The sequence below is a fragment of the Natator depressus genome, chromosome 5 (genome assembly GCF_965152275.1).
Source record: "Natator depressus isolate rNatDep1 chromosome 5, rNatDep2.hap1, whole genome shotgun sequence".
In the NCBI taxonomy this organism is placed as follows: Eukaryota; Metazoa; Chordata; order Testudines; family Cheloniidae; genus Natator; species Natator depressus.
Window position 1 is genome coordinate 123,553,628 of NC_134238.1, and position 15,403 is coordinate 123,569,030.

The 15,403-nt window shown below is 46.6% G+C and overlaps 1 protein-coding gene across 3 annotated transcripts in view; it reads right to left on the minus strand.

Annotated features, from left to right (window-relative positions):
- Positions 1-9,633, minus strand: part of ZCCHC7 (zinc finger CCHC-type containing 7) — a 160,477-nt gene extending 150,844 nt beyond the window's left edge. For 2 of the 3 annotated variants that reach the window (XM_074952146.1, XM_074952145.1), the window contains exon 1: positions 9,357-9,582. In XM_074952146.1, the coding sequence (XP_074808247.1) occupies positions 9,357-9,560 (204 nt within the window). In that variant the 5' untranslated portion in view covers positions 9,561-9,582. Of the gene's footprint in view, positions 1-9,356 lie in introns of all 3 variants that reach the window. The other variant, XM_074952144.1, reaches the window with a different exon arrangement.
- Positions 9,634-15,403: the final 5,770 nt, after the last annotated feature.

A 15,403-nucleotide genomic window follows, 5' to 3' on the forward strand; every position in this document is an offset into this window, starting at 1 on the left:
TTAAAGCCTGATCTTGCATTTCTTGGACACAATAAAACTACTCAAGTAAATGGACCTTTCTGAATATTTAAAAAATACACACAGCAATTAAACACCCAGGGTCAGCCTAGGTCAGCTGACTTGGGCTCATGGGGCTTGGGCTATGAGGCTGTAAAACAGCCATATAGACATTCAGGTTCGGGAGGGAGCCCAGGCTCTAAGACAGGACCCTCCCCCAGTCATGGAGTCCCAGAGTCTGGGCTCCAGTTTGAGCGTGAATGTCTACACTGCAATTATACAGGCCCTCCGAGCCCAAGTCAGCTGACCTGGGCCAACTGCAGGTGTTTAATCGATGTGTAGCTATACTCCAAGTTTTTTGGCTGTGGAAGGTGGTGGTTTGGTCATGTTAAAGTCCACAAAAGATATATATCCATCATAAATCAAAAATTCAAATCTATATTTACTATTGGTATTATGGTAGTACCAAGATGTCCAAGTTCAGGGCCCCACTATGTTCGGTACTGTACATACATATGAGAAGAGACGGTCTCTGTCTCAAAGAGCTTTTGGTCCATAGTAACATTCCACACAAGGTCAAACTAAAAAGGAAAGCACACAATATGACCTTACATACACAAGTTTTTACAAAAGTAAACAATGCTAAAATTGCAAACAAATTGCAGATTTTAAGTGTAGAAAAAAATAATGCTTAGGACCACTGAACAAGGGGTTTTGCACCCTCTCTAATTTAAATCTCCATTTGAAATGGTGTACACACCAACAATTTGAAGAGAGTCCTATTATTGAGCCTCATCCCAAGATTACTGAGCTCACGGCAAAGATTAACGTGATCACCTGCTCGGCAAGTCCAAGGACAGAGAGAAGGACAACATAGGAATCTTGCTGTTTCACAGCCCTTGGCTTATCACTAGGGCTGGGCAGGAAATATCATTCCCATACTGCAAGAATTTTTGAAAACTTGAAAAACATTCTTGTTCTCAATAGAGACAAAAGTCAAAATCTCAAAATTTTTCAAAAAGTGAACAGTTTAATGGTTCCGGTGAAGCAAAACATTTTGTTTTGATAATTTCAAAACATTTTGGTTTGGTTTGACCTTTTTAAAAACTTTTTTTTAAAATAATAAATTAAGTTTAATTTCAAAATGACAAGTCATTTTGCACCAAAAAACCTAAAACTTTTCCTTTTGAAAATGTCAAGATGGGACATTTTGACAAATTAAAAAAAATTAACTTTTTGGGGGGTTAGAAAGTTTGTCAAAACCTGCCCTTTCCAATGAAATTTCAGTTTTCAGAAAAAATTCAGTTCCATCAAAAATTTTCTGACCATTTCTTAACACAGCTAATTGAGCTACTTTCTGGCCTGGTACTGGAGTCTCCAAAATTTATACATTTGGAAGACTTTAATACCCATACAGATGACACTTCTATCTAGCATGAAACATCTTTGTCACCATGACAACTACAACATTCTGTGCAGGATCCCTCTGAATTGGTGGGTCCACTAGAGGAGACTCATCAACCCATTTAGTTTCAAGAAAGAACACCATGACAGAGAGCTCTATTTAGCTACATGACCTGTGCAACGATAGTCTGGCAAAGGCCCTACAGTCATCTGTTGACCACTACTCTTGGTGCACTGGCCATTAGACACACCTTCCTCCCATTGCCTTGGTTCACTGATGACCTATGTTCGATAAAGCATGAGAGAATGAGATTAGAACACTCTGACATAAAATGCATCCAAATGGGATTAGGACCAAACAAATGTATGCAATGCTATGCTGCAACTGTGAGAAATGTTAAAAAAAAAATCTGCCACAACATCTGTAAAATCTTGACTAGCTGACCTGTAATAGCTAAAGTACAAGCACTGATTCAACAAGACAATCTCTGACTCAACTAGCATCTACCTTGAAGAGCCCTTATATTACTTTCAGAGGCAGAGGGCTTGGCAGTGAGTCACTCAAACTCAATATAAGCTCTCCAGGTCCAAACAGAGAGAATCAGAGCAGAGGATGAGGAACATACCACCTTCCTGGACAGAGTTTTTGCCCAATCAAGCAACCTTATGCCACCGTATACTAATAATCTGAGATTTGTGAAAGCAAGTATAGAATACTTCCTTCAACAAGGTGAGCCCACCATCACGGTTAAAAAGCAATACTTTGGCTTGTGTTCAAGAAGCCATCACTCGACTCAAATAATCTTGCCTATTATTGTTGTGTCTTTAACCCTCGCATTCTAGACAAAGTTATTGAGAAACTGGTCAGTGAGCCATGGCCAAAAACATAAGCATCCAATGTTAGATCTATTAGGACTCTGACACTTGATCATGAGGTGCTGCTCACTCATGTAGACAACATTAGTGCAATTTGGCCCATCCCCATTATTCTATTTATTTTCTCCTATCAGACTCCAGAGGATCAGGATGGATAACTAACTGCTCCTCCTCCTCACCGTGGCTCTTGAACTGAGGAGTCTTATAGAGATCAATCATGTCTCCTCTCTTCTTCAGCATATATGTCAGATTACTGGGGAGATGAGATAATACAGACTTTAACACCAATAAGATGATGGCATCCAGCTCCCCAACATGGGCAATAACTTTACTCATACTTCCTAGTGCTGGAGTGAGAAAAAATACTTGGATGAAAAGTGGCAGGTCAAGCTCTAACCAAGGAAGACTGAAATTATATTGGTAGGAAGAAGAGAAAGCCCTTGACAGAAATTGACACAGCTTTCCCTTTATCCTCTTTTGAGGACATCTGCACTCAGACTGTGATAGAGAAGTCCTGGAATCTTACTGAACTTCTATTGACATTCAAATAGCCAGAAATGCTTTTTTCTATCTTCAGCTAAAGAGGATATTTCCTTTCAGATATGGGCCTACCAATAAGGACTGATGCTTGTCACCTTTACGCTGGACTACCACAAAGCACTCCCTTAGGTTTGAGTGAAAAAGCCAAGCAGAAGCTTCAGCTGGTCCACCATTTTCCTACAGCACATCACACTGGTGAGTCACACTCCACACTGCCTCCTCATCCTGTTCAAGATCCACATCAAGGTCCTGGTGCTAATACACAGAAGGTACAGGGATTTGGCCAAATGCGATAGCTAACTGCGGTAGGTAACACGGCACAACTTTTGGTGCAAGGCTTCCCTCAATATGTCCTAGAGTTCAAGACCATTAGATCATCTAGTCCAATCTATCACGGGAAACTCAGTAACAAATATCCCTATGTTGAGCCCAATGACTTCAGTTAAATTAAAGCATTTTAGTCCTCAGGAGACTAAGCTGCTTTGTGCCACAGGCAAAGAACAAAAATGGTTGTAAAATGGCTGGCAGTGTCTCTCGGACACTAAACGAGAACCCAGTTAAAGGAACACAGCCAAGTTTAAAAAAAAGTCACACTTGTCTGAACTTTTTTAAACCACTGTTGTTACAGGCAACACCCTAGAATTCTAAAATAAAGAGATTAGAGAAAAAACCATTGTATTTTTTTCAACTTATTTACATGGTGCATTTGACAGCAGTTTTCTGTATAGCCATTTAGCAAATAAGTTTCTTAGGGGAGAGATTTTTTTTAAAATAGCATCATGTGATTGAAAAATGACAAACATTGTAGGGGATGAGGGGGAGGGTGGAAAAGATCAAGGTGTAGTTACTGACTAGAAGGCAGAGTTACATACAGGATGGAGAAAGAATACCCAACAGTCGTACCAAATGAAGCTCTGGAATAATGGCTAGTAAAACACATTCTCTTGCAGAAAGCTCCTTCATTGACCACAGTTGAGAAGGTACTGTCTGGAACATTCAGAAAGCAGCATTTATGCACGCTAGAGGATGTTGTGCACAACAGCCAATTGGGTGGCCTGGCATATGCTATCCCTTGCCGCCACCACCATCCTGCATGGGGAAGAACAGTACCCCTTATATTAAAAACTGTTCATGGACTTGCTTGAACCAACTTCACATACCCTGTGTCTCTATTACGTCCTTTGCTCTCCCCACAATTCCTCTGCTAATCTAGTACTGTCCTCCCGATACCCCCAACGTATAGCACACAGAAGGTACGATGGCCTTTTCCTCTACTGCTCTTGCCATCTGGAAGACAACTCTTGTTTAAATAACTCTCCATCTTATTTCAAATATAATTTGGAAACATCTTTTTTAACACTCTAGCTCCTTGTAGCTGCAAAGGCAGCCTTTCAAATGTGGACCTATGGAGTGTTTTTTCCCTGAGTCTGTAGTCACCTCCAGTGCACCTGCTACAGCTCAAATCTTCACAAAGCAGCAGACAACAGAATTGACAAATCTAGTCAGTTTCTCTGATGCTACTTAATACCAGATGGACAGCAATAAAACTGAAGAGCAAAATTGACATGATACTTAACTGCTGGTTGCTGCTAAGAATATTAGCATCAAAGGCATTTGAGGTAATCCAGGATGGGAAAGAGGCTACAGAAAAATCAGAGAATGAGAAGGGATAAGGCTCCAGCAGAAACCAGGATACTGAGAAAGAAAAGAGCAGCAGAACTCTACTGTGGTCAGAAGGCCCTGTGATGGCAGGGGTCTCTGGTAAATATTTCAGGCTCTATCTATACATCTTCATTTTTCTCTTCCTGTACTTTTATGTAATCTCTGTGGTGGTGTTACTTAACTCTAATCTGTTTTAGCACAAAGGCTGTATTAAAGAAGTTCTACAAAATAAAGATGTGTTGTATTGTTTAATGGAGTATGCACAAGAGAAAGGAGAATAGCTAGTCTTTTTCCCAAGTATGAAAAACAAAACAAAACAAAGCAGCAAATGAAGATATTCTGTTCTAGAAAAATCAATGGTCTTAGAGAACTGCCAAAACCTATTCAATCCCCACCTGCTTGTTCAGATTTAAATCATTTGAGATTTGGATAATACCTGTAACACTTAAGAGTCCAGACTAGAAAATCTCTATTCCATTTTATCTATATTTAATTAAATAGACTAAAGCACTACACAGCTCATGTATCATGAATAATACCACTATGACAACTGAAGATGTGCAATGCATAATGTCTATTTAACTTACTGAACTGGTGTTTTTAACATTTTAAATTATTCTAACAGAAGTTCAGATAGATGGCTGTAAACTTAAATTAATCTTTAAACAAATCTATTTAAACTGAAACACATTTTATTTAAATTGAAATCATTTTAATCCATCCTGCACCAGAGCTGACATAGGATGTATCTAAGTGTCTTTTATCCCAGTTTCAAGTAGCACAGAAGTAGATGGAGGGCGCCATGAGGTTGACACTAATGGATAAAGTGGCCCTGCCGTTATGATTACTTCAGAGGCAAAGGAAGGATAGCTGGCATTGCTAAACAGCAGCCTATCCAAACAAATAAGAAGCAAAAGGAGAGACTAAGTGCTCTTTCTTGTAATGTTAGTTTTCTAGCATGTTTGTAGTTTGTTCAAATGGAGAGAATAGTTTTCAGGTAGAGTGAAAACTGCTTCAAACAAGAAAAAATTGAGTCTGAGACAGAAATGGTGTCTTAAACAGAATCATCAGACACAGAGATGAGCAAAATATGTTGGGGAAGAGTCAAAACAGCTTTTGTAAAGGGAACTCATGCCTCACCAATCTATTAGAATTCTTTGAGGAGATCAACAATCATGTGGTCAAGGATGATCCAGTGGATAGAGTGTATTTGGACTTGCAGAAAGCATTTGACAAGGTCTCACACCAAAGGCTTTTAAGCAAAGTGATGGGATAAGAGGGAAGGTCCTCTCATGGATCAGTAACTGGTTAAAAGATAAGAAATAAATGATAAGAATAAATAAACAGTCAGTTTTCACAATGGAAAGAAGTAAATAGCGGGGTCCTCCAAGGATCTGTACTGAGACCTGAGCTGTTCAACATATTCATAAATGATCTGGAAAAGAGGGCGGAAAAGGTGGCAAAGTTTGCAGATGATACAATATTACTCAAGATAGTTAAGACCAAAGCAGACTATGAAGATTACAAAGGAATCTCAACAAAATGGCAGATGAAATGCAGGACTGGTAAATACAAATTAATGAACATTGGAAAACATAATTCCCATTATACATACAAAATGATGGTTTCTAAATAAACTGTTACCAGTCAAGAAAGAGATCTTGGAGTCCTTGTGGCTAGTTCTCTGAAAACATCCACTCAATGTGCAGAGGTAGCCAAAAAGTTAAGTGTTAGAATCCATTTTAAAAGGGATAGATAAGAAGAGAGAAAATATCATAATGCCATATAAATCAATGGTACACCCACACCTTGAATAATTCATGTGGTTCTGGTTGCCCCATCTCAAAAAAGACATATTAGAAACGGAAAAAGAACAGAGAAGGGCAACAAAAATGATGAGGGGGATGGAACAGATTCCATGTGAGGAGAGATCAAAAAGATTGGGACTGTTCAGTTTAGAAAACAGATGACTAAGGGGGCATATGAGAGAGGTCTATGAAATCATGACTGGTGTGAAGAAAGTCACTAAGGAAGTGTTATTTACCTCTTCATATAACAAAAGAACCAGGGGTCACCCAATGAAATTAATAGATAGCAGGTTTAAAACAAACAAAAGGAAGTATTTCCTTCATACAATGCACAATCAACCTGTGAAACTCATTGCCAGGGTACGTTGTGAGGATCAAAAATAAAACTGGGTTCAAAAAAGAATTAGATAAGTTCATGGAGGATAGATCCACCAATGGCTATTACACAAGATGGTCAGGGACACACCCTTATCCTCCAGGTATCCCTAAACCTCCAATTTTCAAAAGCTGGGACTGGACAACAGGGGATATAATTGCCCTGTTCTGTTCGTTCCCTCTGAAGCATCTGGCATCGGCCACTATCAGAAGGCAGGATTCTGAGCCACATGGACCACTGGTCCGACCTAGTGTGGGCATTCTTATGTTCTTATAAAGAATTAAAAACTTCAAGGATTCTTTACAATGATCTCTTAGGAATGTTATCTTTCAGAGCTAGTTCTTAGTACAGGTTTCATTTTATTATACAAGACTCAAGAAAAGCTTTATTCTGAGTGTTTTGAAAGTTTTTTCACTTTGGGGAAAAACACTTTTTCCCACCATGATCACAGAATGGGGCAATTCCACTGAAATCAGCTGAGTTGTCCCTTTACATCAAGGATTAATTTTACCTGAAGACCTAAGCACAGCTCTCTGCCAACAGTCCATATGACGAACTTATAAATAACCCAACATTATTCCAGTGTAGAAGATCATAAAGATGGAGGTTTTTAGGACAGTGAATGGGGAAGGAGAGGAAAGGTGATAACCCAGCTGTCTATGCTGAATATACGCGGTACCCATCTACAGAATACACAAGTGTAATTTTATTGAAATTATATTAATCTCTTCTCCCCCTCCAAGTGCCTCCTTCTGAACTTTCCCATAAAATACAAAGTTCTAAGGATGAAAATGCCAGGGACCCACTACTCACTCTTTTCCTGAACTGTCTAGGGATTTACAGGTTTGGCACTCATATAGCAATTGAAGAACTAGACATTTATACAATAACACAGAAGACAAGATTTTTTTTTTTTTTAATACCACGCAGCTCTAAAATTTAAGGCATTTAGCACTACTAAAAGCTTTTATGGCACAAGACAGCAGAGCCTGGCCCACCTCAGCTTAAATAAAGACAACAGGTGCCAACATGAGATGTACCATCTTGGTCTAAGTAGACACTACTTGGATCAAGAGGGAGTACTGCATGCTGGGACCCCACTATCAAGGCCAGCTGCAATACACGGATTTATACTAGTTAAGTGTAAAAGGGTCAAAATTTGGGAGCCAGCATCATATGGAAACCATGTCATATGTGAGCAGTTTGGGACTGGGGAAGGGAGAAGAGAAAAGGGGTAGGCGGTGGGGAGGTGACTCTGGGCAGGATGTGATGAGGTGGGGGTGGGGGGGCACTGATGCAGAGGACATGTACTAGAAGTGGGGGGGGGGGGTCTCCAGGGACTGAGACAGGGTATATGTGGTGAAGAAGCAAAGCTCTGGGTAGGGGAGTCTGAGAAAAGGGGCATTTGAACTCTGGGGAACAGGAGGTATAAGGGGGTGAAGAGGCTCTGGAGGAAGGGGGCTTTAGGACCATGGAGCTTGGGGCCAGGCAGGAGGCTCTGGGCAAGGACCAGAGCATGCTGTGGAAGAGTGGCATGGGCCTCTGGAAACAGGGGGGATGGAATGCAGAGGTAGACAGGGGACATGGGGGGAGGCACTGGCCGGGCGGAGTGCACAGGGAACACAGAGATAGGCGAGGCTCTGGCTAGGTAGAGAGGGAAGGCTCTGGGTTGGGGAAGGGGCTGGGCCAGGCAGGGGGCACGGAGGAGAAAAGGCTGTGGGGGAGCCTCTGGCCGGGCAAGGGGCAGAAGTGGCTCTGGACAGGTAGGGGGTATGGAAGACAAGAGGCTGGGGGTGGACATTCAGGGGCTCTGGCCGGCCAGGGACAAGGGGAGTGGGTGGGGAACTTGGAGGGGGGAAGAGGTTCTGGCCGAGGAAGGAGCATGGAAGAGAAGGGACGGGGGGGGGGGGGATTCAAGGGGTGGACGTGGCTCTGGACAGGTAAGGGGTATGGAACAGGACCGGGGGACTCTGGCCGGCGAGGGGGTATGGAAGAGGACGGGATGGGGAGGCATTCGGGGGGGGGGAGGGGCTCTGGCCGGGGAAGGGGGGCTCTGGCCGCCGAGGGGGTAAGGAAGAGGACGGGGTGGGGGGGGACATTCAAGGGGGGGCGCTCTGGCTGGGCAAGGGAGGCTCTGGACAGGTAGGGGGTATGGAAGAGGACGGGGTGGGGGGGAGGGGCTCTGGCCGGGGAAGGGGGGCTCTGGCCGCCGAGGGGGTAAGGAAGAGGACGGGGTGGGGGGGGACATTCAAGGGGGGGCGCTCTGGCTGGGCAAGGGAGGCTCTGGACAGGTAGGGGGTATGGAAGAGGACGGGGTGGGGGGGAGGGGCTCTGGCCGGGGAAGGGGGGCTCTGGCCGCCGAGGGGGTAAGGAAGAGGACGGGGTGGGGGGGGGACATTCAAGGGGGGGCGCTCTGGCTGGGCAAGGGAGGCTCTGGACAGGTAGGGGGTATGGCAGAGGACGGGGTGGGGGGGAGGGGGTATGGCCGAGGAAGGGGGGCTCTGGCCGCCGAGGGGATAAGGAAGAGGATGGGGTTGGGGGGGCACTCGGGGGGGAGGGGCTCTGGCCGGGCAAGGGGGGGTATGGAAGAGGACGGGGGGCGGGGGAGGAGGCGCTGAGGAAGGGTGGAGGCGGGCGAGGCCCGACCCGCCACGCTGGGAGCTGTCTGCCCGCCGGCGGCCCCGCTCACTCACATACTCGCTGCCGGCTCCTGCACCAGGAAGCACCAACCAGGAAACCCCGCGACCGGAACACGCGCCGGGGACGCCCCCGAGGCCCCGCCCATTGCGCCGGCACTTCCTGCGGAGGGGAGGGCTGCTGAACGCGCGTGTCACGGGCGCGAGCTCCGCGTTTCCCCTGGCTCCGCGCGCTGCTGGCGAGGCGCGGTCGCAGCGCATGGCCAGGCCGCTTCCCTCGGCGCGCGGACGGAGACTGGGCTGCGCCGAACCGCCAAAAAACTACATGTCCCATGAATCCATGGGGCTTCTGACGTGACCGCGGCACGTGGCGCCCAGAGGGGCGGGAGTGGAGGCGGGACCGGTCGGGTCAGGGCGCGTGGCGCGAGACTGGCCGTTGCGAGCGTTGCGTGGGGAGGGCGGGCTGGCCGGCCGCGTACGCTGGGTTGTCATGCCAGGGGAGGTGGGAACCGCTTGGTCTCAGCGCGCCTGCCCGAGACCCATAGCCCCGGGGGCCGACCCCAGAGTGAGGCGCGCAGAGAGCCTGGACCCACAGCGGCTGACCCCACAGTGGTGCTGCACTGCCTGAGCCTGCCCCAGCGGCCCCCGTAGAGTACTGACCTCTGAGGACCCTATGCAGCGACCCTGCCTGAGCCTGCAGAGAGCCTTGTCCCATAGCACCAGGGAGGCAGACCCTAGAGCGACTGCTGCAGCGACACGGCCTGAGCCTGCAAAAGTGACCAACAGAGCCGCGCTGCCGGCGTCTGCAGCGAGCCTTCACAGACTGCCCGAGTAACGGGGCCTTAGCCCAGAGTGACTGATACAGTGACGCCGCCTGAGTCCGCAGAGAGCGTGCACTGATACCCCACGTACGTGGGGCTGACCCCATAGTGACTGACATAGCAATGCTGTTTTTGTCTGCAGAGAGCCTGCACCAATAGCCCTGTGAGAGAGGGACTGGCCCAGGAGCGACCAACACAGCGACCCTGCCTGAGTCTGCAGAGAGCCTGGACCAGTAGCCCCAAGAGAGTGGACTGACCCCAGAGTGACCAACACAGCGACACTGCCTGAGTCTGTAGAGACCTATAGCATCAGAGGAGGGGACTGACCCCATCTACAGAGAGCCAGGACCAAGAGTCCCGACGGGAGAGGGAACTGATCCCAGCCTAATTGACGGTGCAATATTTGCACAAGTCTGCAGAGCCTGGAATGACAGCTTTGAGAGGGAACTGCCCTGTGCATCTCTGCAGATTGTTAATACCAAGACCTAAAGACAATGACAGTATCTCCCTGCTGATCACAGCCTGAAGGAGAGGGATGAGCATATTACCAACAGCTCCACAGTCTGCTGTAGGGGGTGGCTCTCTTTCTTGCCACAAATGGGTATTGCTTCAGTGAGGGCCACCTCTCTGATCCCATAGTGCAAGGCTGGCAACCAGTATTCTGCATGGGGGGCCCTCTGCTCTGGGGGATTGGGGGTGTTTCCATTTCCTTCCTGGCTACCTGGAGAGACCGGGAGGCCCTCCCTCCCCCTCATGGACCAGTGGTAGTGGTGGGAGCAGCAGCAGGGTGCTCTTCCCCTCAGACTCCAATGACTCCCTCAGATGAAGGCTGTTGGCAGACTCAAGCAATTATTGCTGTGTTGCGTGTGTTTTCATACTTTTCTTTGCATCCATGAGGACTAGAAACTTTCCTTTTTGTTAAATGAAAGCTGAGATTCTGATAATCACATAACTCTAGGAGCCAGGGTCACATGCCTGTGCCTTAGTCTGGCCCTGCTTATGGGGTATCCAAACTCTATTAAAGGGGAGCTAAGCTATGATGCCTAGAAAAGGCCACTTGATCATACTCTGAACATCTGCCCAACCTATTGTGAGTGGTATCTCATCTTGATGCTTAGTGGGCAGATCCTGGGGAGGACCTCTCACACCCCCATTGCAGCCCTGGTAGTAAGGGTGTAACAATCAGTAGTGCTGGTTTACATGAGGCTGGCCTTTTTGTGCTGCTTACTTGTTCTCAGCACAGCTCATTCTGCATTGGCCATTTCACTGTTGTGGTGGAGCTGATGACTGGAGCCTGAAATTACTGCTATTGGTGTTTTCACTGTCATTGACTTATGAGATGGGAAAAGGGAGATGATTCTGTCAGCAGCATTCTGGATGTCTTCAGGGAACAGAGAGTGAGTCTTCTCCCTGGATTCATTTAAAAGTCTTTTTTCCCTCCTGTATGACTGACCCTCGATAATTATGACCACAGGGCTGATGGTAATAGCTGGTACATTGGCAGGTTGTCAGCCACTTCATGTCTAGAATCTTGTTAGCCAATACATATGCTAGGCATAGTATTGTGTAAGGGTTGGGAAGTTATGTTAACTGAATGTAGTATTCTCTCCCCACAATTCTTTCCACCCATGTCAAGTTTCCCAAAACACCATGCATTAGCTCAGGGGTGGCTAACCTGTGGCTCTGGAGCCACATGCGGCTCTTCAGAAGTTAATATGTGGCTCCTTGTATAGGCACCGACTCCAGGGCTGGAGCTACAGGGGCCAACTTTCCAGTGGGCCGGAGGGTGCTCACTGCTCATCCCCTGGCTCTGCCACAGGCCCTGCCCCCACTCCACCTTCCCGCTCCCTCCCCTGAGCCTGCCGTGCTGTCACTCCTCCCCAGAGCCTCCTGCATGCCACAAAACCACTGATCAGGAGGTGTGGGGAAGGAACGGGAGGCGCTGACTGGTGAGGCTGCTGGTGGGTGAGACACTGGGAGTGGGTAGTGGGAGCTGCTTGGGGTCTGCTGACATATTACTGTGGCTCTTTGGCAATGTACGTTGGTAAATTCTGGCTCCTTCTCAGGCTCAGGTTGGCCACCCCTGCATCAGCTGAAGTAAGCTTTGGCTTAAGTAGATAGGAAAACTGTCAGGATTGGGACATAGCAAGAGGTAGGGAGTTACTCTCATAGGCTAATACTGGCATATCCCAAAGGAAAAGGACAAATACATGAATGTTCTATAATGGTACAAAACTAGAAGGTGCCTTCATGCTCCTTAGTACCTGGACTGCACGTATTCAGAACAAAGAGATAAGGGATACATAATGATACCAGAAGAACAAGGTAGAAAGCTGATTGGTTATATCTAGTTTCAGAGGATGTACGTAGCATCCTTTACTTGTAAACGGGTAGGGTATACAAAGATGGTATTAGGTGGTGTAAAATTGGGAGCACACCTTCTGCATAAGGTGAATGTGACAACCCTGCACAAGATGACTTCCTGGAGACTGGTATCATATTGGACCTTTTTCCAGTACTATATTAGTCTTAGGTTTTAACAATAAACCAAACTGACATTTAGTCTCTTGAATATATTTCACAGTGAACCAAAGTGAGGTCAAGCAATTCTGTCAGAAATCTAATCCTTTTTCCCGCTTGTAGTTGAAGTATTCTTGTGATAATATTTATTCTCCGCTAGCTTCCTGCCATGTAGAATTTGTGTAGCTGCTTTGGGGTTAATTGTCTTTGCCTCAGGAAGCTTGGTAGAAGTTAGCACTAAGGCCTTTCTCTTTCCCATGAGTCTGTCAACTTGTGATCCTGATAAAGCATGGTGAGGGTATGTGAATAGCAACTATTAACAGCTAGCTTCACTGGGAGCATAGGAGGGAAAAGCCAATGAGAAGATTCACCTATTGCAGACTGTAGTGCCCTGCCGGTTTGAGGATTGCATCTGCAGCCACATCCTCATACAGGTGCTCCCATTCTTCCTCCATGCAGGCTTCCATCTTCACCCTTGTCATCACACCACGCTCATGTTCCGTGCCATTGCAGTCCTTCCCACCCTTGTTCCAGGTGCTGCACTGGTTTCACTTGCTTCTGGTTCAGTGCCAGAGGTGTGCTATAAATAGGGCTGCTACACCCAAAAAGGTAGGTGTTGCCTTTTATTGGCTCTTTAGGATTTATACATATAAGTTCAAAAATGTTTGGGTTTCTTTCTTTTCAAAGATATTTCTAATGTAGCAGAACAAGCAGAAGAAAAAGCAAGTCCTCACTGCTCTTCTCTGGGATGGAGGACCCTGTCAAGATCTCTTTAGGATCTGAACAGAGTTGTCACAGGAGGCTACGAGCTACAGCTGTTCCTCCATCTTCAACTCTGTGGGGGGGATACTGAGACTCCATTTGTGTCCTCCAACGATCTGGTAAAGAGGTGGAAGAGAGGGCCTGATACAGGTAATGCTAAAGAAGCACAATGATTCTGTCTTTGCTTTTTGTATATCAAAAAGAAGCAACAAAGCCAGACTTTCTTGTTTTGGCACTATAGTTCACCCACCCTTAATCTATAAAGATCTGTAGCGGGGTTCTCATGTTCCTTCATTTCATGGGTTACCCTGGGCTCCCCCACTTCCAACCTCTTTATTCTCCCAGCCAATTTGGGGGCCCCTGCAGGAACACCAGAACCTTGGTAGAAGTGGGGGGCCCCCCACTGGTGCCTGAACTGTGGTCCTGTCCCCTGTTCCTCCTCTTCCCCCTGGGGCCCTGCCCCCGGCCAGGCTAGAAGTCAGAGCAGGGCCACAGTAAGAGATGCCCAAGGAGCCTGGGCTGCTGTGGTGAGTCCTGGACCCTCCACCTGCCCTGGATGCGGGGGCGGGGGACCTGAGAACAGCCCCTGGCTTGTGTCCCAGGGCAGATGGACGGTCTAGGGCTTCCCACAGCAGCCCAGGCCCCCTCGTTGGCTCTTACCATGGCCCGTCTCCAACTTCTGGCCAGGCCGGGAGTGGGGCCTCAGGGGAGAGGAGGAGCAGGGGGGTGAGGTTCCATGGTGAGTGGTATGCGGGGGGGAGGAGGGGAGAGGAAGGGCAAAAGTTCTTTGTACCCAGGCCCCAATAAATTTTAATCCGCCTCTGTCAAAAGGACTCCACAAACCATTCCCCTATGTAGTTTGAGATTCAGATGTTACCCCAAGATTTAGATCTCAGGCACTCCAATGATGGTTTACCTAAGAGTATGCAATTTGCTTTATGCAAAGGGGTAATAAGATAGTGGTCCACCGTAGAGGAATTGCCAGGGTGTTACGAGGGGTCTTGTCTCCGACCCGCAGAGAGCTCCCCAGAGCAAGCTAATTGTGCTAACCCCTTGGAAGGACACTGAAACCGCCTTCTGCTCAAGGATGAACACACAGGCAGTAATTCTTCAAAAACAAAATAATATTTATTTAGAAGAAGTAAGTAGTTACAATGTATCTAATAAAGCAAGAAAGAATATGTAAAACACAATAGAATTACATTTAAAGAGTTGTATAATAAAGCGGCAAAACAAAATAATACAAAAAACCCACAGAATATACAGGATACACCGACCATATAGCAGTTACACAGTAATAGGCATATAGAGACCCTGCATACACAAAGGTCTTAGTGTTAATGTTATAATCCGATGCCATTATTTGATCTAATGTAGCATACATGACCTTTACACACGCGTAAAAGAGACTATTACATTGTTACAGATTTAATGAAATCATTTGCTTAACACTAACATCCTGTGAGCAGTGATGGGTGGGGTGGATCTCACTCAGACACAGGCATCCAGCTTTATTGACAGGCACACCTGATCATTCCTTTTTACCAGAGACAAAATCACAACTTCTGCTGTTCTCACAGCCCTCCGATACCGTCTGTAAAGGTCTTTCTGCTCTGTTACACAAGGAAGGAGGTGCTGTCAGGTTGCCGTTCAGGCTGCAGTGGTGGTTGGAACTGTTAGGACCGTCTTCCTCGGAAGCCTCGGTTTCTGCTGCCTTAGAGGCTTCCGTAGCTGCTGTGTTCTAAAGCTGCTGCTCTCTAGAAGATTCTACTGTTGCTTCTGCAGGTAGCTGCTTTCCAGAATCTTCTTAAGATGTTGCTGCAGTTCTTGCTGCATCTTGAGGTTTCTGATCTTCACCAACCCAACCAAGCCTGCTAGCTGTTGGTCTTATATACTGGTTGCTCCTGCAAGGTGAGCTCATTAACATAATTTATTAGCCTGGTTCAGCCAATCAGCTTCCTGTAATTAGCATATTTCTAGATCCTTCCTATTATGTCATAC